Raw genomic sequence first — 26886 nt, forward strand, 5'->3', positions numbered from 1 at the left:
GGCTCACTGGCTGTAATGAAGAGCGGTTGGTCGTCCCGTGATGCGCGATACCAGCTTTTTGATTCGATACGATACTGGGTATTTTATTTGAATGAAATTATGTCATCTTGAGCATTCTCAACATATGTTAAATTTACCCACGCAAAAATGAAAAAAATAATTGAACTCAATAATTATAGGAAAGTGTTGACAAGGACTAAATTGTGAAGAACCGTGCTTAAAGTCAAAATCAGAGTGATGTATCAGACTGATGTACTTCAGGTGTCTCTTTCTGCTGATTACCGGATTTAAACTCCACTTCAATTTCTTCAGGATAATCTGAACGATGGCGCACCTTCAAAACCCGTTGAAGTTTCAACTTCAAGCTAATTTTAAAGGCAGAGTTTTGTTCGTCATTGTTCATGGTCCAAACAAGGTTGAAAATAACGGGTAAGATAGTGGCTGCGATGGATCCAGTTACTTGTACACTGTCCTGAACTCCTGACTTTTCCGACAATGACATCAAAACAAATAAATAGTATGCGAACGCCATAACAATGAATATTCCAGTGAAATAACGGAACAAAACTCTATCGTAAGGCAGAAATTTCTCTCTAACCTCATGGTACAACTGCCGTGGAATCATTGGCTCACCATCATCGTCAAACTTGATAACAAACGTGGCGTGCCTGTCGTTGATCGAGAAACTTTGCATATCAGTGGACGGTGGACTTTCATTGCAAACTTCGTATATTGCTGTATTTAGTAACAAGTATTTCGCTTCGACTGAAACCTTCCAATTGGTATAAGAGTAGGTGAAGATGGTGAAAAGTGGAGCTAAAAACGGACCGTACGTTTCCCCGTTAAGAAAGAGACCTACTACAAAATAAAGAATGAAACGAAAGAAATTGTAGGAGCAAAGACCGATTAAAGCTACTCCCACAATGTTTGATTTGTAAAACAAACAAGGGAGCTGAAGCAAGCAACAACAACTACGATTACATTTTTTAAACCTATCAATTGAATAGCAAATACCGGTTGTCAAAGTTATTCCCAGCAAAACAAACACACACAATAACGGGAAAATTACCAAAGAAAGAGCGACCAAAATGACAAAAAAAAAACGAGACACATATCCCTTTGCTGTATCGCAACCGGATTCCGATTGTTCGGTTACCATCGGAGTACGCTCAGTTTCAAGTCCTTCGTGATTAATGCAAGAAAAACACAGCATGAATTTAGAGAACTTTTGCGACCACCATTTCAGGTTAAATGGGAAAGAAAAAAGTTCAATCATGCTCTGAGAATTAAATTTTTTGTAGACACACTGTATATGAGTGCCTCTTGTACGTCTTGTGGAAAAGTTGTGCCCGTCAGAAATCAAAAAAAGAAAAACCCATGGATATACGAGGATGCTAAGGGCAATAGCAGACGCAGAGGTAAAAGTTTTCACTGGAGAAATGGTAACAATCACAAAAGACGCAATCAATAGTTTCCGTACACACGACTTTATTCGACCTTTCCCTTCGAAAAAAAGCATGACCGCTATAATTGATAGTTCCATGGGACTACTGATCTGTTATCATATAATATTTACCTTCTACACGAAACCGATTTGTATAGTCTATCATCAAAGGGACAACAAAATAGAAGAAACAGAGCACCATGACAATAAAAATTATTAAACACTGAAAATAAGTTCATATTCGAGTAGCTAGAAATACCGTCATTGAATCGCTACGACGTGATTCAAATCTCCCACTAAATGAGTTTGGAATGCGAGCGAGTTTTTAGATTGCAGGCGTTAGACTCGTCTTTATATTTGTTAATTTCTTCGCCTTGATTTGTTGTGCGATATAGCCACTTGCACACTATAGTTTGTCAATGAAATGTGTCAGAATTTAAACGATAAATGCGTTCACATCAACCACAGTTACTGTGCATAAACCAACCACTTGCGCACTACACTATGTTGTTTAAATGTGTTAGAGTCTAAACGATAAACGCATTCACTGAAACCAGTGCGGGACTGCGTTTTCTGGGAACGGCCCGCATGTGTGTACCAAGAATTAATCATGTTTATACATATGAGTACAATGGAGCTACTGACTGCGGTTCAGGAAATGGGAATGCGAATAGAAAATGCCACTCTATTTCTTAGTATCGGAAGTATTGATACGTTTCTAAGTATCAGCGATATCGAGTAGGAAGTACTTAGAATTAGTTTATATTAGCCGAATTTATATTAGAAGACGGATTTCCGTCTGAGACGGAGAACTCGACGCAGACGGGTAACTCGTCTTGATATAAATTCGGTAAACCATAGGTTCTTCGTCTTAATTTCTCCGTCCAACTTTTCCGTTCAAACGACGGAGAAGTTTAGACGGAAATCCGTCAGACGAGTTCTCCGTCTCAGACGAAAATCCGTCTTCTAATATAAATTCGGCTATTGACCCATTTCTATATATCGTCTCGTAAAATGTTTGTTTCTAGAATATATTTTTAAACCGAAAACTATCAGGGAGATTGCGACTTATTCTGAGTTCGCCACTGTTTACATCTGCATTCAAAAGTTTACTCACAAACATGTAACTTATCTTTAAAATTTCCGTTTGTAAAATTTTAACAACTTCCTCAACTTGATTTGTTGTGCGATTTGGCACATGCGCACTATAGTTTGTTGTTGAAATGTGTCAAAATGTAAATGATAAATGCATTAACATCAGCCACAGTTGCTGTGCATAAACCAGCCACTTGCGTACTACACCAGTTGCTGTTGAATTTAAACGATAAATGCATTCATGATCACTCAAACCAGTGCGGGACTGCGTTTTCTGGGAACCCCATGCAAGGGTCAGTGTGTACCAAGAATTAATCATGTATATACATATGAAATACAATGGAGCGACTGAGTGCAGTTCAGGAAGTGGAAATGGAAATAGGAATAGAAAATGCCAACTACTGGCTCACTGGCTGTAGTGAACAGCGGTTGGTCGTCCCGTGATGCGCGATATCAGCTTTTTGATTCGATACGATACTGAGTATTTTGTTTGAATGAAATTATGTCATCTTGAGCATTCCCAACATGTGTTAAATTTACCCGCGCAAAAATAAACGCCTGTCCTGGGAAGGTACGGAATAAATCAGAATTCTTACTCTGTAAACTTTAGTAAATCTTTTAAATAGTTAACCTAGCTTTCTTTTTAAATTTCGACAAACCTGAAAACAGATTCTGGAGATTATTTGCAGGGGGGGGAGGCATGTGCTTTCCCTCTTTGCCACTGTATATCGTGAATTTTAGGAACGTTCATATTCTTTGTTATTTGGAAGTAGCCATCTCATCTACTGAAAGCGAACAAAAACGGGTACGAATGATAGCTTTGAGCTATGCTTGAGCATGTTTATTTTATTTATTTTTAGACTAATGCCTGTTTTCATACATGGTTATACTATTAACATTTGCTTCTATCTATAATCAATTAACAAAACTCTATATTCATATTTGGCCATTCACTTATGATGACATAAAAAATCATTTATACGTTTTGAAATATAAGGAGTACGGAGTATAGTGTGTTTTTATCTTTTTTAGAATGGCGCACGAAACATTCACAGCTAAATCAATATAAGCTTATATAGAATCAAGTCCTTTAAAATATTTCTTCATGATTTCTACGCCTCGCTTCCACAAATTCTTTGGCAGGAAGTCGGGGATATGCAGCCTTGCAACGTCAACTCCAAAACTGATTCTTTCTTTAAAGTAGCGATTGTTGTGCTCACTTTTTGGGTACAATGCCTGCAATTTTTCAAGCGCATCTTTTGTTTCCTGGTTGGTAGATGGATAAGAATTCGCAAACTTCCAGGCCAGTTTTCCCAATTGTTTGCCATTTTCATCTTTGATTGAATCGACGAGGGTAAAATACTCTTGGATATTTCCAGGATTACCAACGTACGTTTGCAAGTACTTTTTCGCCTCCTCGTGTTCCATATTTTGTAGGCCCTCGATTTCTTCAAATTTACGATCCCACGAAATAATTTCACTCAACCGTTTTCGGGAATTTCTGGAAAGCGTATCCTTGTCCTTGTAGTTTCTGGCTAGTCGTCCAAACTTCATTAAGCTAGCTGTCATCTTGAGCATGTCCAACATGTCTTCCATCTTCTTCCGGTATTCGGGAGAAATCTTGGCAAGTTCACTTTCTACATAGTCAAAGTTAATTAAATCTGGATGCGCAATACAATTTCTCTCCTTTCTTATATTTTTAACTACTTGCCAATGTCTACCTGACCACTGCGCTACTTTGTCTTGTATTTCCTTCCAAAGATTATTCCTCCAACTTGTTTTCTTCAGATATTTACTCATTTGATCAAACCTGCCATTTTTGTAAATTTTTTCATTAGGATCGACCACAAATCTTGCTAGATGTGCTTCCCATGACCACGTAACTTGAGCCAGTGCGAGCGTTTGCTCCAGCTCGTCTTTTTCTGCTTTCAGACTAGACACTTCATCGGTTAAATCTTTTACTTCGCGTCGAAGATTCTTTATTTCTTCTTCTTGATCTTCTAAAACATCTTTTACTTTTCCACGCAAATCTTCAATTCGTTTTCGAAGTGCGTCATGTCCAAGTTGTTTAAGTGTGTCTTCTGCTTCACTCAGTGATTGTAGTAGAGCTGCTTTAGAGCTATTATACGGCTCTTTATCACGATGACTTTCCACTCTTTTCCTAGGTGGTTCCAAAGTTAATTTAGGCCATGACGATGAACATTCTCCGGCCATTTCGAACTAAAAAACAAAAATTCATTTACTTCAGGTACAATGTTGTATTTATAATAATTTTTTGTCCTCTATTTAAGGTCTGTTTACATGTGGTATTAAAATAAGTTTTTATTGAAATCAAATAAGAACATGCTATAGTCGTAATGACTGCTACGTTTATGCCATACTGATTTCAATACCACAAACTGGTCATCTCATGCTTTGTTAAATCTCGGCAGACTTGTAATCACCGAGCCTGAGGCGACGAATTGTTTTAGTATAATTTCAGTATTGAAAAAGTTTCATTTATAAATACAACTGATACACGTGTTTATTTTATAAATACAATTTTGATTTTGAGTATTTTCAGCCATGTTTTTTTGGGGAAAAGCAATAGTTACTGCTCAAACTGCTCTGAGCAGTAACTATTGCCTCAGAGTTACTGCTGAGGGAGCCAATCAGAATGCTCAAAGGCCATTTTTCAATACTGAAAATATACTAATATTGTATATTTTTAATCAACCTCCAGTCATTAAAACCTTGGGGGTGAGAATGGCAACTGTTTAATTATAATCTGAGTTAATTAAAGTACAAAAAACTACACTAAATATTTTTTTTTCTATGCAATTTTACTTATAGGCAAAAATATGTTGTACAGGGTGTATAAAAAGAATTCGAATTAAACTTTGACAGACTGCTATATAAAAAAAACTACACTTAATGATATAATTTTTGTATGGCAAGAAAGACTAGCCTATTAAGTTTTCGATTATATCTTTCGTGTATCAATATGACCAGAAATAACCAAGTTATCGTCTGCTAAAAATGGTTACTTGAAATCAAAATCAAATCGGTTTCTGCTTATGACCAGAAACCGCGGAGCAGGGTGGCTCGCTGGGCTTTAGCCCCACCAATAATTTTTCCGTAATTAGTCTTTAATCTCGAGTCTCTAATTTCCAACGATATCTGTCGTAATAAATTCGCCATGTTTACAAATGGATTGAAATTAGTTATGTTCAGTACATATGGTTTAGCCAAAATAAAAAAACAGAGACAAAAGGGACAAACATTTGACCATTAAAACAGCGTGGTTATCCATGTCAAAATATTTGACATCATAACCAAATTTTCCGGTATATTCGACATGGTCGAATGTACCGTTTTTCCGTATATTCGACCATGGTCGATGCTTGCAACTTGCAACTTTATATAGTTGTTTGTATATGAGCACCAAACATGCTTGAAACTTTACATATAGCTAGGACCAGCATTTGACCATTAAAACAGCGTGATTATCCATGTTCGAGTATACCGTTTTCCGGCCATATTTGACCATGGTCGAGTATACCATTTTCCTATATATTCAGCCATGTCGAATGTACCGTTTCTTGGTCTCTCATAATTTAATCCTTCCGCTTAACATTGAGAGAAGCCAACAACTACTGCGCCATTGTCAAACTTGAAAGAGGAGCCTCTTTGGTTGTTTGTATTGTTTAATGTTTGTATATGAGCACGAAACATGCTTGCAACTTTACATAGGACAAGCATTTGACCATTAAAAAAACGTGGTTATCCATGTCAAAATATTTGACATTCATTGCCAAAGCATGGTTACATTGTTTAATATTCGTATATGCATGGGCACGAAAAATACTTGCAAATTTACATAGGACAAGTATTTGACCATTTAACTAGTGGTTATCTACGTCAAAATATTCGATTTCATAGCCAAAGCATGGTTATATATTTTAATATCTGTATATGGGCACGAAAAATACTTGCCACTTTACATATAGCTAGGACAAGCATTTGACCATTAAAACAGCGTGGTTATCCACGTCAAAATATTTGATTTCATAACCAAAGCATGGTTATATTGTTTAATGTTTGTATATGAGCACGAAACATGTTTGCAACTTTACATAGGACAAGTATTAGACCATTAAAACAGCGTGGTTATCCATATCAAATATTTGACATCATAACCAAAGCATGGTTTATTGTTTAATGTTTTTGTATATGAGCGCCAAACATGCTGGAAACTTTACAAAGTAGTTCTATTTCCCAATAATCCTTGAGATGCATTTGCGGCTATTTCAGAGGCCTATGTATTTTCAAAATTTTTCCAGACTCTCCTAGCAGGCGCGCGGTTCCGAGCCCCAGCAATACCCTGTTATGGAATTTCGAAGTGGCACCTAGGACACAAGATAATGCAAAACTTAATTCAATGAACAAGGCGTTTGTTTTGCACAAGGAGAAGTTTGCAATAAATTTGCATTTCTGTTTTCAGTGATAATTAGCATTTCAAAGCCTTGTTTCACAAACTTTCATTTTTTAACAGAATGACGCGTGCGTGGATGTCATTTGAAAGACAAATAAATTAACTTAACAATTGTGTAAAAATCACCAATGTCAAATCAACCAACCTTGTCACATATATTCTGCGTAAAACAAGCGAAATTTGGAATATAATTTTTTATACACACTGTAGTGGTGTTAATTCTAATCTCACTAAACTACTGTCAAGTTCGGGAAAAAGTTGCGTTTTCTACATAGTTATAGAAACACGCTTCTCGACCAATCAGCACGCGATTACTATAATGGCACATATGGCTTCCCCTTTTTAAGAGCATTCATTTGACAATTATATAATTGTGCCGAATTCAGTGAACGACAAGTTCTTCAATCATACAAAACAAATATAAATTGAGATTGAACGTCGGTTTAGAATACAATTCCGTTGCTACGTACAATTTTTTCCAGACTATATAGTTAGCTATACACACTCTTGGTTTAAAATCCGAGCGAATGCACTTTTTTGAACAAGTAAGTAATTATAGTATATATCGACTTGTTACAACATGTATATTGCTGTAATTTCCAATCGTTATTTTCATATTCTAATCATAATTATAATTATAATATAACATTTATAGTACGTGCGTGCTGATTGGTCGAGAAGCATGTTTCTATTTAACAATTAGACAACGAGTCCGAGTTGTCTATGAGCGAATAGTCAACGACATTTTTTTCTGTGTTTCTATACAGTTATGTAGAAACACTTGTGGGAGTTTGGGAGAACGAGATATAATCAGTGGGATTATTTCTCGTTCTCCCAAACTCCCACGCGTGTTTCTATTTATTCTCGACTATTTGCTAATAGGCAACGAAGGCGAGTTGTCTAATTGTTTTAGTATACACCCTGTACCTAGATATATTAATTTCGAGAAAATAATCGATACACCGCAAATACACCGAAGAATGAATTAATTAATTCAATTTTATACGGTCGCGCGAGCGAATTTTTCCCAAACGTTCACCATCACGAATGTTTTCTATTTCTTAAATAGTGCCTAACTTTGAAAACAAATATATCGGTACTATAACTTTATAAAGGCTAAAATGCATGGGGCGAGTGATAATTTTGTTTGTTACTAAACTTTTCCGTTCACATTTTTATACCGATTGTACTATAGAGTATATAATGATATACGTTTATAGCTACGACTGATGGCCTACTGAACCAGTACTGATATTTTTGAACCAAGTGACAAATCATTGTGAATTGACAAATCTACGTAAATTCAAAACTGAGTTAGCATGTTCTACCTTAATATCAACGATGTTTCACTCAAGATTGATTCAATCGAATGGTACCACGATTCCACTGCCACTGGTGTTTAATTTCAGTTAATTTTCAGGAACAAACGTCCAATACACTCTTAGCCTGTTTGTGGCTACTGGCTAACACTGGTGAGCGGCACAAAATTTGTCGGTCTTTTACAGATATCTCTACAGGAGTGCAACTCGGAATGAAGTATGCAAGTTATCATTTTTTACGGTGAAATGAAGATTTCGAGTTTTGAATCAGGTTGAACTATCGATTTGTACTTTGATATTCCAAGGAAATAACGGCATGTATAAGGTTTTATTTTATATGTTGTGCATGTCGATAGCAAATTGCTACTCGTTCTCTCGTCAGATGAAACCATCACAAAAACAATCATTGCTGCATGCATTTTATTGTTCCATTGAAGATCGTACCGTGGTATTTGTGCCGTGATCATACCGTGGTAAATGATGTTTGGTGAATATTTAAAGAAAGCAATGATTTCACATTAAATAATTATATAAGTAATTGTTGATTAATCAATATCTAACGGGAATAATAGTTCAAGTTCCAATGTTTTATCAACGTATTTCCTGAGCAGATGGCTTAACGACACAGAATCGAAAGTGAAAGGAATTGATCGATATACAACCGCGTTTAAATATGCAAACAACTCTTAAACTTGTCTCACACAGCTTATTTTCGCAATATTTTGAGATTATACAGTAAACATACTTTGTGGATGCTTTTTATGTTTGCAAAACATTTTTAATGCTGAAAATTTTTAGTGCTGTTGCATGAAGATATAACTGAGGTTTTGAGCATATATTACGCGACATAGAAAAATATTTCCTGCTAATGTATTAATGTAATAGTGATATAAAGTGTATTTAACCATATAGTTTTTAAAGATGTACAAAAATAGGGCATTTACACTTAATTGTGCATGTTGTTGTAGATTCAATAATGGTAGTGTAAGCTACAAAAGCGTGCAAAACAGGCACAAGTTTTGGGCCTCATTGGCTGAAGAAGGACAGGTTCGGTTTTAATACGAACTGCAAACGCTTTGTTTGTCCACGCAAAAGCAACGTTATACAACTCTATATTTATTGTTACACGCGTTAATATGGACTAGGCTTATCATATTGTGATTTTCAACCAGGCTTTTTATTTTTGGGTTCCTTTTTGCGTTTTTTTAGTTTTACTTTCGTTTATTACGGGACCGCAGTAATTGGCGTATTAGCTGTTGCGATTTCCCTGCCACATTTTTCTTTTTCTTGTTTTTGTCTAGTAACGTTAGGTAATATATGTTGTAATGACTTAGTTATTATATGTCCGTGGCGAAGTTAATAAATTATAAAAAATTAAAATTAAATTAAATTAAATTAAATTAATTTATCCGGCATTAAAGTTTTACGGCAATTTCCTATTTTCAACACACAATTCGTAACGTGCACAGTACCCGGACTTACTTAGTGTTAAGGGCGTACATAGAGGAAGATATACTCGAACTATGACTGCTAACAGCTTACTGAATGGTTACCTAAAGCACCGGTTTGCCACAATCAAATTTCACATTTTTTTTCGCTTTGTACCACCAATCATGTATGGTGGCAGCTCACGAACGTTCCCCCCCTATACAGATTCACAGTTATAACGAAACGCAAACGTGACGCTAAACAGGCCTATGTCAACCATTTTCAACTTTGTGTAGCTATCTTTCAGTCTTAACATTAACATCATGAATACTACGTTTAACCCACGCAAGAACACATGCAGAAGATGCAACACAGGGTGTGCGTCGTAAAAATCTCAGTACGTATATTTTCTCTTAAACATGTTTGATTTTCTATCTATAATATGTTTATATATCAAACTTACGGGTCCTTTAGGGGCTGATTATATGGTTTCTTTTCAGCCCGGTTTGAGTTTCACCGGGGCCAAAGCGGTATTTTTGAATTACATGGCATGAAACTCAGCCCGGGCTGAAAACACTCTATGTAATCAGCCTTTAAGTTTCACCACGTAACACAAACAATGACTCATGCTTCCAAGATATGTTAAATTATGCATCGAATTTTATAACAAAGTTTAACTAACACGCTTCTGAAGTTCTTTGCTTTTGTAGTACTATTGGATAATTAATGTTGGTATAATTAATGTTATTTAACCTGGGGCCGGTTGTTCCAAAGGCGTTTAGCTTAAACGGTGGATAAGTTAAAAATAGAAAATCAAATTATCTATTTATTGAAAAACTGAGCTGAAATATTACGATGTAAATAGTTTAATTGTCAATGAAAGTACATATTAAATGCATATAAGATACAGGTTCAGTCATTTACAAGACCTATATGAGAGTATTTTTAAACTTTGGCTTATCCACCGTTTAAGCTAAACGCCTTTCGAACAACCTGCCCCAGGATCGTTCTTGGATAAAACATTTAGAAATTATTTTCGTAATTTAGATTCAAGGTACGTATATAAGCTATGATTTTCAGCAATGTTAAAATTTATTGGGATTTTCAAGGAAAAAGAAAGAAATCTATTTATGAGCAGCTAAAATCAATTCATTTCGTGAAGAGGTCTATATATACTTAAGTGAGTCTTTCGTATGCTATACCTGTCGTGAAAGGCTGTCACAGGCGGCATAGTCATATAGTTGTTGTAACTCATGCATAGAATGTGTTCTAGATTTAGACTTAGGGTTTATTGACAGCACAAAAGCAATTGTATCTATACCGTTACAGCTAGGAAAGAATGTATTAATATAAATGTATTGTCCATGCACGTGATTGTTTGACAAAGCGACCAAAAAAGTAACCCCTGCTGGTCGAAACGTCGAGAAGTGTTTCGTCTATTCTAGGCACATTTTTTTCCGTTGCGTAGCTATATCTCGTATTTATTGAACAACGTCATAATTATTTCGTTTCGAAGACGATTTCGTTTTGTTCCATGCTGTATTCACTTCAGATTACTGTTGCCGTTGGTACAATCACGCGTTATCCATTGAGATTATAGTTTGGACAACTTAAAACTTAAAAGGAGGAAAGCATGAAAACGCTAATTTTAGGTGGCTATATTACCCGAAGATCTAAAGTGAACATATTAGTGCAAAAATTTCAAGCTGGATTATCGACATCATAAATATATCAATGTCGAATCCCTTGAAAAACATTGACAAACTGCCAGCAAAGCAGCTAGGATGCTAGAGGATAATTTTTCCATACATTTATAACAAATATAGTGTTCATAGCAAGAAATCGTGAATAATGAATAATATGCTTGTCATGAATTTGCATAATGCAAATTTCTTCGAATTTTCTTTGCCATAGGATCACTTGCATTGTAGTATCATTTATTGTACACACAAAATATCATATGCATGGGCAAAAAAATCATATGTAATTTTAACACTTCGCTTAATGGAGATAAATAACACAAGTTTCACGACGTTCATTGAGAATTGAGCGGAAATATAAAGCTTGTTTTTCACTACGTTTTTCACTACGCAGGTGAGCACCTGCAACATCTGGTTTTAACAAATTTTGTTAAAATACAACTGAAATCGAAAGAAATAAATTCGCTTCGCGCGAAAAATATAGCTAGTGGAAAACCGGCTTGAGATTGAACCGGGAGCAGTTATAAAAATATCGGCATATATGGATAACAACTGATATACAGAAATCGCACGTATATGAAGCAGATTCATTGGTTTAGCCACTATGTTACGGAAAGGCAAGAGTCAAAATTGTATGACAGATAGAGATTAGAGAATCGAACAATATTCTCTAACAACTATGAACCTTCATCATGACATTTATCCTATCGAGCGAAATGCTAAAAAGTATCTACAATTTATCTTTATATCCACTTGGCATTGCTTCACCGTTTATATAGCTACCTAGCGCTGCAGGAATATAATTTTAGTCCTTTCCAGCCTCTTTACTTAATTTAAGTTTATATACAACTTACCTGGGCGTGGATGGAATTCGAGTTGAAGACAGAAAACTGAAGGCAGTGGTGAGCGATACAATACCTGAAACGCAAAGCCAGGAAGTCGTAGGCTAAATCGTTTATATATAGTTGCTATGGGCACTCGGCAGGCCCTGTGCGCCTCATTGGCGCAATAGGCCTAGATGATGATTATGATGACGATGGGCACTCGAGCATGTGGCACTGGCAAGGTCTTTTCGTTTATTGTCGCCATTTTTAAAACTCCCACCCGCAACTGGGCGACATACTCCGCGTCGTATGGAAGCCAGACTTAAATTGAAAAATTTTGAGTTAAAACAGTTTAACATTAGCTCGTATTTTTGTAAATATTTGAATGATTAATTTCGAAATCTAACAAATTAAGGGAAATTAATTTAAGAACATGCATCTGTACTTAAACAATTACGTGAACCAATCCGCTTGCGTATTGGAAGCGAGGCCATTACGTAAGTCAAAAGTAAATGTGTGACATAATTATAACAAAAAGTGCATACATAACAACATCCCAAATACAGCTGAAGCGGCAAATAATAATTCATGTTTAAAACTCCGTTAAGCGGTCGCGGGTCGTGTCAAGTGGTTTGATATTCAGGCTGTATCAAAAACCTTTCTTCCCGGAACGCTGTTACGACCTTGCAACTCCCCTCATCGCCTTAATATAATTACATTTTTCCCACATGACAGAGATATTTATTCATTTCCCTGCGAACGCTAGAATGCTCAGTATTACCCTTACACCTATCACAGTTACTCCAGAGAAAATTTAAAGAGAAATTATCTTTAGAATAATTTTCAACTGTTGAGAAGATGCGGTAAAGAACACCTGCCTGTGAATAATTACGTGAACCAATCGACTTGCTCAAGTTTTTAAGATACCTGAATTCTCTGTTTCATAAAAAATCCAGTACGTTTGGAACTTCGGACGTCGACTGACCTATTTCCGAACGCTGTTGCTGATCTTTTTGACGCAAGACGGGGAAATCTCGACAAACTTTTGAAAATACCCCTCTGAAAAGCCCCCTGTAGAAAGTCTTGCGGGAAAGATAAACAAAAAAAGAGAAGAAGACTGTGTGCCATTACATTGTATTCATCCTAAATATCTAAAAAGCTTAATTATAACAATATTATATGAAGATTACGCTAATACTGCGAGAACTATGAATTCGTAAATATAGTTGCATTACTTATCGATCGGTTACATTCATTTGCGCTATATTAAAGAGTTATATGACAGTTATATAATTGCAATATACTAATCAGGTAATAACGGTAATATACTTACAAATAATAATATAATAATAATATATTTATAAAACACTAATCATGCATGGTGAATACTTACAAAACACTGACTAATCAAGGGATGATTAAACGAAAGCTGAAGAGCGCTATCCAGCGGATATAGTGAATTCTCAACTGTTGCTGAGGCTTGAACGGCAAAAATATTACAGCTTTGAGAGCAACATTTATTAAAGAGAACTATTGAGGTTAACAATGTGCAATTTTAGAAATAGCCGCTAAAGGGTGGATAGAGCTATCCGACTTTTGTACAAACAGACTCTAAGCCTTAATATGTAGCTGAGCCAGGAAATTATATTCTAGCACTCTAAGTCGATGGATGAATCAATTATGTCTATGATGTTTACTGCTTCGCATTCAACCTTAACCTTTACAATATCGCCAGTTTTACTCAATATTGTCATAAATTTCTTGATTTTCTGTTTTAGACTCTTGTTGTGGGTATCTTTTTGTTCAAATGTATGTTCGGGCAATAATATGGTAAATACAAACGGAAGAGTTGCTATGACGAATGTGCTGGTGATTTGAACTGGTCCAGAAATGTTGGATTCTTGGGCTAAAAAAATCATGACAAACACAAGAAGGCAAAAATTGACCATGAAATACATTCGGATGAAGAAATGAAACAATACTTTGTTATACGGAAAGATTTTTTCCCGCAATTTGTCATAAAGAGCTTCCGGAACTGTTCCATCATTGATGTTCACCTCAAACTCGTTATTCGATTCGCCTTCTGTCAGAATTTCTTCATATTCCAGAATTTCTTCATGTTCCAGAATTTCTTCATTTTCCAGAATTTCTTCATGTTTCAGAATTTCTTCATGTTTCAGAATTTCTTCATGTTCGTTGCAAACTTCATAAATCTTTGTTTTAAGTTGTAGGTACTTTGTTTCTACAAACGATCTCCAGTCTCGCCAAGAATAGACAACAAAAAGTAATATAGGTGTAACGATTGGGCTGTAAAATGATCCGTTTAGATAAAAGCCAATGACTAAATGGAGTGCAGAAGAAAGTAGAGCAAAAAAAGCGACATATATAGCGATTAGAGTTACAAGGAGAAGAGACGAGATAAAAAGCATCCAAAGTGCACCCCCGATAACAGATTGAAATCGACTAGCAGAATGTGAGAAAATCGTTCGAAGAGGAGGAAGTAGGATGCCACCCAAAGCAAGTACACAAGTAAACAAAAAAAACAATGGGTAAAAGATCACAAATAAGAAAATTCGAATTGCTTTTGATAAAAGCCCATCTGTTAAACAGGGAGACTTGGTGATCATTTTCCACCAAAATTTAACGTTTGCAGGTAATGTAACTAACAAAAGAGATTTCTCATAGATATTGTCATCGTTTTTATCATCACCACGTGAATTACCACCTGCAGATAACGCAAAGACATCAACAACCGTGAAAAAAACGCCCCACACCGATGAAAAGACAATCCAACCCCGTCCTGAGAAATAAACAGAGAGAATCACCGAAACTACCAACGCAAACGCGAACCTTCTAAAACACTTTTTCGCGCAACTTTTCGATGCCTTGATAAACACATAATAAAAAATGTATGAAAGTGCCATTGGACTGTCAGTAATCTCGTAGCGATCACTTTCCACATGGAATGATGATAAATAATTCCCCAGCAGAGGAATATCGATTAGAAGAAAGAGGAATGCCACTCCATAAAATATGTAACTATCAGCATGTTTGAGTATAATTGATGAATATTCAGCGCAAATTGTCAGCTTTCCGTGATTCACCACCCTACAGCAGTTGTATTGTTTCTCGTTTTTCTCATCTCTATGTAGACGGCATAACTTATAATCATGAACTTCGTCTAAACGAAAAAGCTCCTGCAGCAGAAAGTCAAAAACATTTTCAGATCCATTGTTTCCTTTCGGCAAACACCCGTACTTCTCCTCTGTAACCATAATATTCACTTTTTCGATACCAGCTTTGAGTGTGGTTAGGTGATAAGATCGCGTATTAAATGAACTGAATGAAGAGTTAAGGACAAAGTTTTCTTTTGCAATCAGTGAGAGAATTGTTCGACCAATTTTGCTTGCCCAGGACCATTTGAGTCTTGAGTAATTCCTATTTGAACTGATAGTCACTTCTATCTCGACGACATTGGTAGTATACTTATGCATAAGACTCAGAATTTTCTCGATATCTGACTTATTAATTCGAAGTTTGACCTCGTCATCTCCGCAGATGATGGATTGGTTGGACGTCAGATTGGAAGTTGTCATTTGCTCGTTGATCGTAAAATTCGTATTTCGTGATGAAGATGTTGCATTTCCTTGATCAAGACCAGCCGAAGAAAGAAAGAGAAAACAAGCAGCGAACGCAAGGTAAACAAGTGAAGTCATTTTGCATGGATTGTGGGGATATTACCAAATACAGTTCACTGTGGAAAACCTGCAACAGTAATGTATAAAAAATTAGTTTGTAAATAAGACTTAACAATTCTCTGTAGGTATATTTGAGTTGTCTTTATATATGTTTTCCTTTTTTACACTTGAAATGATTATCGCTGTATTTTTACTCATGAAGATTGCACCGTCATGTTACTATAAAGATTTTTTATGAATATGTCATGTAGACTAGACATGCAATGATCAGTTTCACAAATTATACAAGTAAGGTTGAATAGTCCGAGACCCATAACAATAATTAATGCATTTAGAAAACATGCCAAATTGACACAAAATTGAAAGTGAAAGGAATTGAAATGCAGCCGTAAATATGCAAGCAACTTAAGGGTCCCGTAGTTTCCTGCATGTCACCGAGTGCTAGAGACACATCTTTACACGCTTATTTAAGTACGATTACGACGAGATGAGCGCAGAAGCCGCTTCTCAATTTAGGATTGTAATATAAGCATCTAGATTTTAATGAAGCTGTATTTAATATTATTCTACTTGAAATTAATAACTTGAATCTAAAACATGTTTTAACGAACGTGTATACAGAAAGTAACTTTCAATTTAGGCTACAGGAGTTTTAAACGCGGGTATTTTAATCAGCGTGTGTGAAGGGTGTATAAAGTAATTGTAAGCTATATCTTGTTGGGTTTATAAGATCATTTGAATTGGAAGACGATCTTTAACTGTAATATGGAAAATGTATATAGCTAATCATGCCGAAATGTTTTAAAGAACGTACAAGCGTTTAATATCAGTATTTAGTGAGCATGCTGTGCTGTTCTACGGAAACTATGATTAATATGATGATTGCTGGGTTCAGATTCTTGGTATTCAGGAACTGGTTCTAAGAAGTCAAAAGTGATACTATAGCAAGGCAAAAAAATCTTTAGTGCTTATATGAATGGTATCAATCAATCTTATAATTTTCTCTACAGATATAAAAGATAGAAGTAAAAAATACCACCGTCTGTTTCGCGGTCATCAAGCGCTTATTTGTTGACGGGAGTCCGTAATTGCGCCTTCAGCGCGATCGAAAAGAATCGATTTGATTTTCTCTTTAAAATAGCTACGAACCTCAAACCACGTTGAATAACTTCAAGAAAGGCTTGTTGACGAGCCCGCAGTGTTTCTAACTAAAAATCTGCGGTAATACCTGAAAATTAAGACTTTTCCTAATTGTTCTAATTGTGGCGTTAATCTCTCGATTATTGCAATGGTGCGAAATTTACTGATTTCACACTTTTGTTTTGAGATGTTCAAAAGATGGTTTAGATTTTAGATTTCACTTCTCAAATATGCTTACATGAGAATGTTATATTACTGAAGAATTAAAACAATAATAGGTATAAAAATCAGCCATCTACGCGTCGCAGTGCAAGTAGCGATATAATATACTATACACGATATAACCATTCAATGATTTCAGTGAATCTTCACAAGATTTAATGAAAAATGTCATAGGCATTGACAAATTAATTTTCCGAACAACACACAACAAATCATAACAAGGACAACAAATAATAATTTATATATAGTTCTAGCCATATGGATATTTATTTTCAGTATTGTTGTTAATTCATAGTATTGTCATTATTTTTCATTGTTCAAATTTATTATGCAGCGATAAAATACGGTTTGATAAAAACAGCTAATATAGGCTTATATATAGCTAGCTACCGTGTTAAAAATATTTTTGCGAAAAGCTCGGGCATTAGCTAACTAATTCACAGGCCCCTTAATTCAAAGAAAATCAACTACGGTTTGCCGCCAGAAATGTTTTCTAACTGTGTCAGGTGCCAGGCATGTCACAAGTCGCAATAAAATTAAATTTGGCCTTTACGTTCATATAATATACGTTGAAAACTGTTCAGCCACTTCCACACTTATATGTATTTCGGCAGTTAACACGATTATTGATTGCATTTGAAACGTCTCTGTATTATTTCAGAAACACCGAGTGAATAATTTTGAAATCGATTCGTTTATACAGTTCGTGTACGAGCGAAATGGCGCAAGTGAATAACTGTTATATTCAAATTAGTGTAAAATTTACTAAATCGTACCTCAACAGCGGCGATATATATAGTTAAAGCTTGCCGGACTCAATAAGTGTAAAGTTCTATATACTGCATGTAGTGTATCTTTCTTTTCTGAATGACAAATCCTTGTTTGTGAATTAATACACACACACACACACACACACACACATATATATATATATATATATATATATATATATATATATATATACAGGTGCGGATCTAGGATTTTTCATACCTTAGTCAAATTTTATGACGTCATTTATGACGTCACGTATGGCGTCACGCATGACTCATTTACAGGCATATCAAAAGATGTTCGATTTTTTAAATGATAGTCTTGAGACTACCAGCTGAACTGCTTCGCCCCATATTAGGGCTCATCAGCATGCCTAGGATACACTTTTAAAAATATACGCTAATAATTGTTTTTGAGAGGACATTGAGGGGAGAATCTACTTATTCCCAAAGTATTCCTTAGTCCCTACTTTGAGTAGTCCCAACTTTGAGTATTATTGTTACCTACTAGTACTAGGGCCGAAGCTGATCAGAACTCAGGAGAAGTAGGAAAATATTCAAAACAGGAAATTAAAATCACGCTAGATCAAGTATCCATCAATTTCAATTATATCGCGGACTGACGGCAGAGTTACAATGTCAACATCATGTATATTCACTCATAATTTTTATATGAACGTATTTATACATGTGATATACATCAGGAATACGAATAATAATAAGTAACTAAAAGTGAATATGCTAAGTTTGTGTCTTTCATATCATATTTAAGTTATATATTCATATACAGCAACCTTTGACCCGGCCGGCGCAGACATATGTAAATTTATATTTGAATACTAAACGAACTAGCCATGCTTGTTGTTGTTCGACAATAATTTTGCCGATTTGAGATCTAAAAACACAGTTATATAGAAGCGTAGCATGGAATAAACAAAATATAGTTAACTTATTGCAGTACAAGCCTTTTTCTTGCCATTAAGAGCGTGCTTCGGCACATATAATTCCACACAAAAATTTGAGCTCAGCCTTGAGCGTGTCGCCTTCATAAATACAAAGATCGAAACGTCGCATAAATATCGCGTCATTTAGACACTCTAAATCGTTCGAATGGCTCGTACAAATCACTACAAGACGATGAAGACATTGTAAAATAACACAATAACAAAGCGAACGCGAAAAACCAGAAGCTAACTTCGAAATTTAATCCTTCGATGCTCAGAGCGATTGAAATTTGAAAAGCCATGTTTCCACTCTTTGCCTGGTCTTTGCCTAACATGACTAACTCGACTAACACAGGCATGCTCACGAAGCACAGTGATTGGTTCACCTCGCCAAAGATAGGCAAAATCTTCAAGCCAATGAAAGAATAGAATTTAAAAAAATTACCCAATCATAAGGCTTCCTGATTACGTCAAGTTAGGCAAATTCGTCTTGGTTAGGCAAAAAAGCTATTAGCCAATCAAAAGGCTGTATCGGCCGCCAGGCATAGGCAAAATAGCTGCCTCTCATTGGCTTGCTTCATGGCTTGCCTAAACACCAATGAGCTGTATATCAATAAATAACTGGACTGTGATATGAAAATATGAATAATGAACTGCATGTTTCCACTTATGAATGAATACTTTGGGAATTGGGAACGGGGAATTTTGTAATTATTATCTGGATAATTTACCATAGTCACTTGACTATGTTGCCTACCCCTAGATCCGCGCCTGTATATATATATATATTAATATATATATATATATATATATATATAAATGTATGTATGTACAGTACTGTTCCGAAGTAACCTATGTTTTTTTTAGTATCGCGGAAGTATTGATACGTTTCTCAGTATCAGCGATATTGAGTAGGAAGTACTTATTGTATTAGTTTATATTGACCCATCTCTATCGTGTCGTAACATGTTTGTTTCTAGTGGAAACGTAGAATCTATGGCCTACCCTTATTCCTTCCATTGAGAAATGTAATGCACAAGACTAGTAATAGGTTTTCGGTAAGCATCCCCGATTGGGAACATGTGGTTTGCACACGAACAAACATTTCGAAGACATAAATAAACTCGACCTCTCTCAGCATCAACGCTCACAAAATTACTCAACTGATGAGCATAACTGAGAATTTCTTTTGAGAGTCCTATCTTAAATCGATGGAAATTTTCAAGGTAAAACACTGAAAATAAGTTCATATTCGAGTAGAAATACCGTCATTGAATCGCTACGACGTGATTCAAATCTCCCACTCAATGAGTTTGGGTGTAAGCAAGATTTTTGAATACAAGCGTTGACTCGTCTTTCTATAATTTTCCGGTTAATAACATTTTAACAACTTCCTCACCTGGATTTGTTGTGCGGTATAGCCACTTGCGAGCTATAGTTTGTTGTCGAAATGCCATGCAGTGTCAGAAATTAAACGATTAATGCGTTCACATCAACCACAGTTACTGTGCATAAACCAACCACTTGCGCACTACACTTTGTTGTTGAAATGTGTCAGAATTTAAACGATAAATGCATTCACTGAAACCAGTGCGGGACAGCAATGCGTTTTCTAAGAACTAATCATGTATATACATATGAATACAATGGAGCTACTGACTGCGGTTCAGGAAATGGGAATAGAAAATGCCACACTTTTTCTTAGTATCGGAAGTATTGATACGTTTCTTAGTATCAGCGATATCGAGTAGGAAGTATTTAGTATTAGTTCATATTGACCCATCTCTATCGTCTCGTAAAATGTTTGTTTCTGGCGGAAACGAAGTACATATTCCTTGCATACTTGCAAATATTCGCATTTAGACCGTTTAGCTACAATTTATGAGATAAACGTGTCTTTATTTGTTGTAATGTAATGCACAATAAGACAAGGACTACGTTTTCGGTAAGCATCTCCGATTGGGAACATTTGGTTGCACACGAACAAATATTTCGAAGACATCGAATAAACTCGACCTCTTTCAGCATCAACGCTCACAAAATTACTCAACTGATGAGCATAACTGAGAATTTCTTTCATCACTGATCCATGTGAGAATATATAGGGTCGTATCTTTAGTCAATGGAAGGTTTCAAGGTAAAACACTGAAAATAAGTTCATATTCGAGTGGAAATACCGTCATTGAATCGCTACGACGTGATTCAAATCTCCCACTCAATGAGTTTGAATGCGAGTGAGCTTTTAGAAAACAGGCGTTAGACTCGTCTTTACATAATTTTCCTTAATGACATATTAAGAATTTCCTCACCTTGATTTGTTGTGCGATATAGCAACTTGCGTACTATAATTTGTTGTCGAAATGTGTCAGAAATTAAACGATAAATGCGCTCACGTCAGCCACAGTTACTGTCCATAAACCAACCACTTGCGCACTACACTTCGTTGTTGAAATGTGTCAGAATTTAAACGATAAATGCGTTCACTGAAACCAGTGCGGGACTGCGTTTTCTGGGAACCCCCATGCAAGAGTCAGTGGCAGTGACCTTACATATACCAACGTATACCTTACATATGCGCATCACGAGACGACCAACCGCTGTTCACTACAGGCTCACTGGCTGTAATGAAGAGCGGTTGGTGGTCCCGTGATGCGCGATACCAGCTTTTTGATTCGATACGATACTGGGTATTTTGTTTGAATGAAATTATGTCATCTTGAGCATTCCCAACATGTGCTAAATTTACACGCGCAAAAATAAAAAAGTACTGAAAATACTGTTCATCCGATTTCTCGGATTCTGATTTATATAATATCAGTAATCTGCATGACATCATCATGCGGTCGTCCCGTGACATGTTTATTTCTGGCAGAAACGAAGTACATAAATCCTTGAATATTTGCAAATATTCGCATTTCCCTACAACTTCGTTGTTGAAATGTGTCAGAATTTAAACGATAAATGTATTCACTGAAACCAGTGCGGGACTGCGTTTTCTGGGAAACCCCATGCAAAGGTCAGTGTGTACCAAGAATTAATCATGTTTATACATATGAGTACAATGGAGCTACCGACTGCGGTTCAGGAAATGAGAATAGAAAATGCCACTCTTTTTCTTAGTATCGGAAGTATTGATACGTTTCTCAGTATCAGCGATATCGAGTAGGAAGTACTTAGAATTAGTTTATAATGACCCATCTCTATCGTCTCGTAAAATGTTTGTTTCTGGCGGAAACGAAGTACATACTCCTTGCATACTTTCAAATATTCGCATTTAGCTACAATTTATGAGATAGACGTGGCCTTATTCCATCCATTGAAAAATATAATGCACAAGACAAGGACTAGGTTTTCGGTAAGCATCCCCGATTGGGAACATGTGGTTTGCAGGCGAACCGGCAAGCGTTTCGAAGACATATAAATAATAAGCTCGACTTCTGAGTCCGGCTTCTCTCACGATCAACGCTAACAAAATTACTCACACTCATGCTCATTGAATGTGACTTGTAATTTCTTTTATCACTGATCCATGTGAGAATATATCGGGTAAAACACTGAAAATAAGTTCATATTCGAGTAGAAATACCGCCATTGAATCGCTACGAGGTGATTCAAATCTCCAACTAAATGAGTTTGGAATGCGGGTGAGTTTTTAGAATACAGGCGTTATAGACTCGTCTTTATCATGATTTATGAATTTCTTCGCCTTGATTTGTTGTGCGGTATAGCAACTTGCGCACTACACTTTGCTGTTGAAATGTGTCAAAAATTCAATCAATGCTTACAGCAAGTAGCTGATCTAAGGTTAGTCAGAATAATTTACGCGGTTTAATTTCAATTCAAAACACCTTAATAACACTGTTATTTCCAATGGATTTCAAAAGAATATAAAATTATTTTTGAACCGAAAACTATCAGAGAGATTGCGACTTATTCTGAGTTCGCCACTGTTTAGCTACATCTGAATTCAAAAGTTTACTCACAAACATGAGTCACTGCACTCATGAATGAGTGCATGTAACTTATCTTTAAAATTTCCGTTTGTAAAATTTTAACACAATCCTCAACTTGATTTGTTGTGCGATATAGCCACTTGCGCACTATAGTTTGTTGTTGAAATGTGCCAAAATGTAAATGATAAATGCATTAACATCAGCCACAGTTGCTGTGCATAAACCAGCCACATGCGTACTACACTTTGTTGTTGAATTTAAACGTTAAATGCATTAACTGAAACCAGTGGCAGTGCGGGACTGCGTACCAAGAATTAATCATGTATATACATATGAATACAATGGAGCGACTGACTGCAGTTCAAGAAATGGAAATAGAAAATTTCTCTTTCTCTTAGTATCGGAAGTATTGATACGTTTTTCAGCATCAGCGATATTGAGTAGGAAGTACTTAGTATTAGTTTATATTGACCCATCTCTATCGTCTCGTAAAATGATTGTTTCTAGTGAAAACGAAATATATATTCCTTGCAAATATTCGCATTTAGCTACAACGTGCTCTTATTCCTTATATATCGAGTCCTATCTTTGGTCAATAGAAAGTTTCAAGTTAAAACACTGAAAATAAGTTCATATTCGAGTAGAAATACCGTCATTGAATCGCTACGACGTGATTCAAATCTCGCACTCAAATCAGTTTGAGTGTGAGTGAGATTTTAGAATACAGGCGTTGGACTCGTCTTTATATAATTTTCCATTAACAACATTTTAAGAACTTCCTCACCTTACCTTGATTTGCTGTGCGATATAGCCACTTGCGCAGTATAGTTTGTTGTTGAAATGTGTCAGAATTTAAACGATAAATGCATTAACATCAACCACAGTTACTGTGCATAAACCAACCACTTGCGCACTACACTTCGTTGTTGAAATGTGTCTGAATTTAAACGATAAATGCGTTCACTGAAACCAGTGCGGGACTGCGTTTTCTGGGAACGGCCCCCATGTGTGTACCAAGAATTAATCATGTTTATACATATGAGTACAATGGAGCTACTGACTGCGGTTCAGGAAATGGGAATGGAATAGAAAATGCACACTTTTTCTTAGTATCGGAAGTATTGATACGTTTCTCAGTATCAACGATATCGAGTAGGAAGTACTTAGAATTAGTTTATAATGACCCATCTCTATCGTGTCGTAAAATGTTTGTTTCTAGCGAAAACGAAGTACATTTTCCTTGCATATTGCAAATATTCGCATTTAGCTACAATTTATGAGATAGACGTGGCCTTATTCATCCATTGAGAAATGTAATGCACAAGACTAGGAATAGGTTTTCGGTAAGCATCCCCAATTGGGAACATGTGGTCTGCAGGCGAACTGGCAAGCGTTTCGAAGACATATAAAAATAAGCACGACTTCTCAGTCCGGCTTCTCTCACGATCAACGCTAACAAAATTACTCACACTCGTGCTCATTGAATGTGACTTGTAATTTCTTTTATCACTGACCCATGTGAGAATATATCGGGTAAAACACTGAAAATAAGTTCATATTCGAGTAGCTAAAAATACCGTCATTGAATCGCTACGACGTGATTCAAATCTCCCACTAAATGAGTTTGGAATGCGAGCGAGTTTTTAGATTGCAGGCGTTAGACTCGTCTTTATATTTGTTAATTTCTTCGCCCAGATTTGTTGTGCGATATAGCCACTTGCACACTATAGTTTGTTGTTGAAATGTGTCAGAATTTAAACGATAAATGCGTTCACATCAACCACAGTTACTGTGCATAAACCAACCACTTGCGCACTACACTATGATGTTTAAATGTGTTAGAGTCTAAACGATAAATGCATTCACTGAAACCAGTGCGGGACTGCGTTTTCTGGGAACGGCCCCCATGTGTGTACCAAGAATTAATCATGTTTATACATATGAGTACAATGGAGCTACTTACTGCGGTTCAGGAAATGGGAATGGGAATAGAAAATGCCACACTTTTTCTTAGTATCGGAAGTATTGATACGTTTCTCAGTATCAGCGATATCGAGTAGGAAGTACTTAGAATTAGTTTATATTGACCCATCTCTATCGTCTCGTAAAATGTTTGTTTCTAGCGAAAACGAAGTACATGTTCCTTGCATACTTTCAAATATTCGCATTTAGCTACAATTTATGAGATGTGTCAGAAAATGTGTCAATGTGTCAGAATTTAAACGATAAATGCGTTCACATCAACCACAGTTGCTGTCCATAAACCAACCACTTGCGCACTACACTATGTTGTTTAAAATGTGTTAGAGTCTAAACGATAAATGCATTCACTGAAACCAGTGCGGGACTGCGTTTTCTGGGAACCCCGATGCAAAGGTCAGTGTGTATGTTTCCTATTTCTTTTATAAGTATAACTCAATAAAAAGATTTTATACAAATATTATAATTCGATTCAATTACAAATTCTCATTATATCGCTTCGCTTGTCAAGTTCGGCGGGAAAATTCCCGCTGTGTTTCTATAGTTTATATATTTTAAGACCTTCCTCACCTTGATTTGCTGTGCGATATAGCCACTTGCGCAGTATAGTTTGTTGTCGAAATGTGTCAGAATTTAAACGATAAATGCGTTCACATCAGCCACAGTTACGGTGGATAAACCAACCACTTGCGCACTACACTTTGTTGTTGAAATGTGTCAGAATTTAAACGATAAATGCTAACATCAACCACAGTTACTGTGCATAAACCAACCACTTGCGCACTACACTTCGTTGTTGAAATGTGTCAGAATTTAAACGATAAATGCGTTCACTGAAAACAAGCGGGACGTGTTTTCTGGGGAACCCCATGTGTGTACCCAAAGAATTAATCATGTTTATGCATATGAGTACAATGGAGCTACTGACTGCGGTTCAGGAAATGGGAATGGCAATAGAAAATGCCACACTTTTTCTTAGTATCGGAAGTATTGATACGTTTCTCAGTATCAGCGATATCGAGTAGGAAGTACTTAGAATTAGTTTACATTGACCCATCTCTATCGTCTCGTAAAATGTTTGTTTCTGGCGAAAACGAAGTATATTTTCCTTGCATACTTTCAAATATTCGCATTTAGCTACAATTTATGAGATAGACGTGGCCTTATTCCATCCATTGAGAAATGTAATGCACAAGACTAGGAATAGGTTTTCGGTAAGCATCCCCGATTGGGAACATGTGGTCTGCAGGCGAACCGGGAAGCGTTTCGAAGACATATAAATAATAAGCTCAACTTCTCAGTCCGGCTTCTCTCACGATCAACGCTAACAAAATTACTCACACTCGTGCTCATTGAATGTGACTTGTAATTTCTTTTATCACTGACCCATGTGAGAATATATCGGGTAAAACACTGAAAATAAGTTCATATTCGAGTAGCTAGAAATACCGTCATTCAATCGCTACGACGTGATTCAAATCTCCTACTAAATGAGTTTGGAATGCGAGCGAGTTTTTAGATTGCAGGCGTTAGACTCGTCTTTATATTTGTTAATTTCTTCGCCTTGATTTGTAGTGCGATATGGCCACTTGCACACTATAGTTTGTTGTTGAAATGTGTCAGAATTTAAAACGATAAATGCGTTCACATCAACCACAGTTACTGTGCATAAACCAACCACTTGCGCACTACACTATGTTGTTTAAATGTGTTAGAGTCTAAACGATAAATGCATTCACTGAAACCAGTGCGGGACTGCGTTTTCTGGGAACGGCCCCCATGTGTGTACCAAGAATTAATCAGTTTATACATATGAGTACAATGGAGCTACTGACTGCGGTTCAGGAAATGGGAATGGGAATAGAAAATGCCACACTTTTTCTTAGTATCGGAAG

At 36.2% G+C, this 26886-nt stretch overlaps 2 protein-coding genes across 5 annotated transcripts; both read right to left on the reverse strand.

The window, feature by feature from the left end:
- Positions 1-3426: 3426 nt before the first annotated feature.
- On the reverse strand, positions 3427-12409 carry LOC114524092. Its single transcript, XM_028545209.1, has 2 exons — positions 12315-12409; positions 3427-4759 (listed from the first exon to the last, which is right to left on the reverse strand). The coding sequence occupies exon 2, from the start codon at positions 4751-4753 to the stop codon at positions 3611-3613; it is 1143 nt and encodes a 380-aa protein (XP_028401010.1). The 5' UTR covers positions 4754-4759; positions 12315-12409; the 3' UTR covers positions 3427-3610.
- Positions 12410-13414: 1005 nt separating this feature from the next.
- Positions 13415-25762, reverse strand: LOC114524090. Of its 4 annotated transcripts, XM_028545205.1 has the most exons (3): positions 25562-25762; positions 23801-23948; positions 13415-16049 (listed from the first exon to the last, which is right to left on the reverse strand). In XM_028545205.1, the coding sequence occupies exon 3, from the start codon at positions 15998-16000 to the stop codon at positions 13934-13936; it is 2067 nt and encodes a 688-aa protein (XP_028401006.1). In that variant the 5' UTR covers positions 16001-16049; positions 23801-23948; positions 25562-25762; the 3' UTR covers positions 13415-13933. The 4 variants fall into 4 exon arrangements, with proteins under 4 accessions (XP_028401006.1, XP_028401009.1, XP_028401007.1 ...); XM_028545208.1 differs by lacking the exon at positions 23801-23948; XM_028545206.1 differs by lacking the exon at positions 25562-25762 and having other exon boundaries at positions 23801-23967.
- Between the last annotated feature and the right edge of the window lie 1124 nt (positions 25763-26886).

The sequence above is a fragment of the Dendronephthya gigantea genome, unplaced genomic scaffold (genome assembly GCF_004324835.1).
Source record: "Dendronephthya gigantea isolate DGI-Jeju-01 unplaced genomic scaffold, DenGig_1.0 000029F, whole genome shotgun sequence".
In the NCBI taxonomy this organism is placed as follows: domain Eukaryota; kingdom Metazoa; phylum Cnidaria; class Anthozoa; order Malacalcyonacea; family Nephtheidae; genus Dendronephthya; species Dendronephthya gigantea.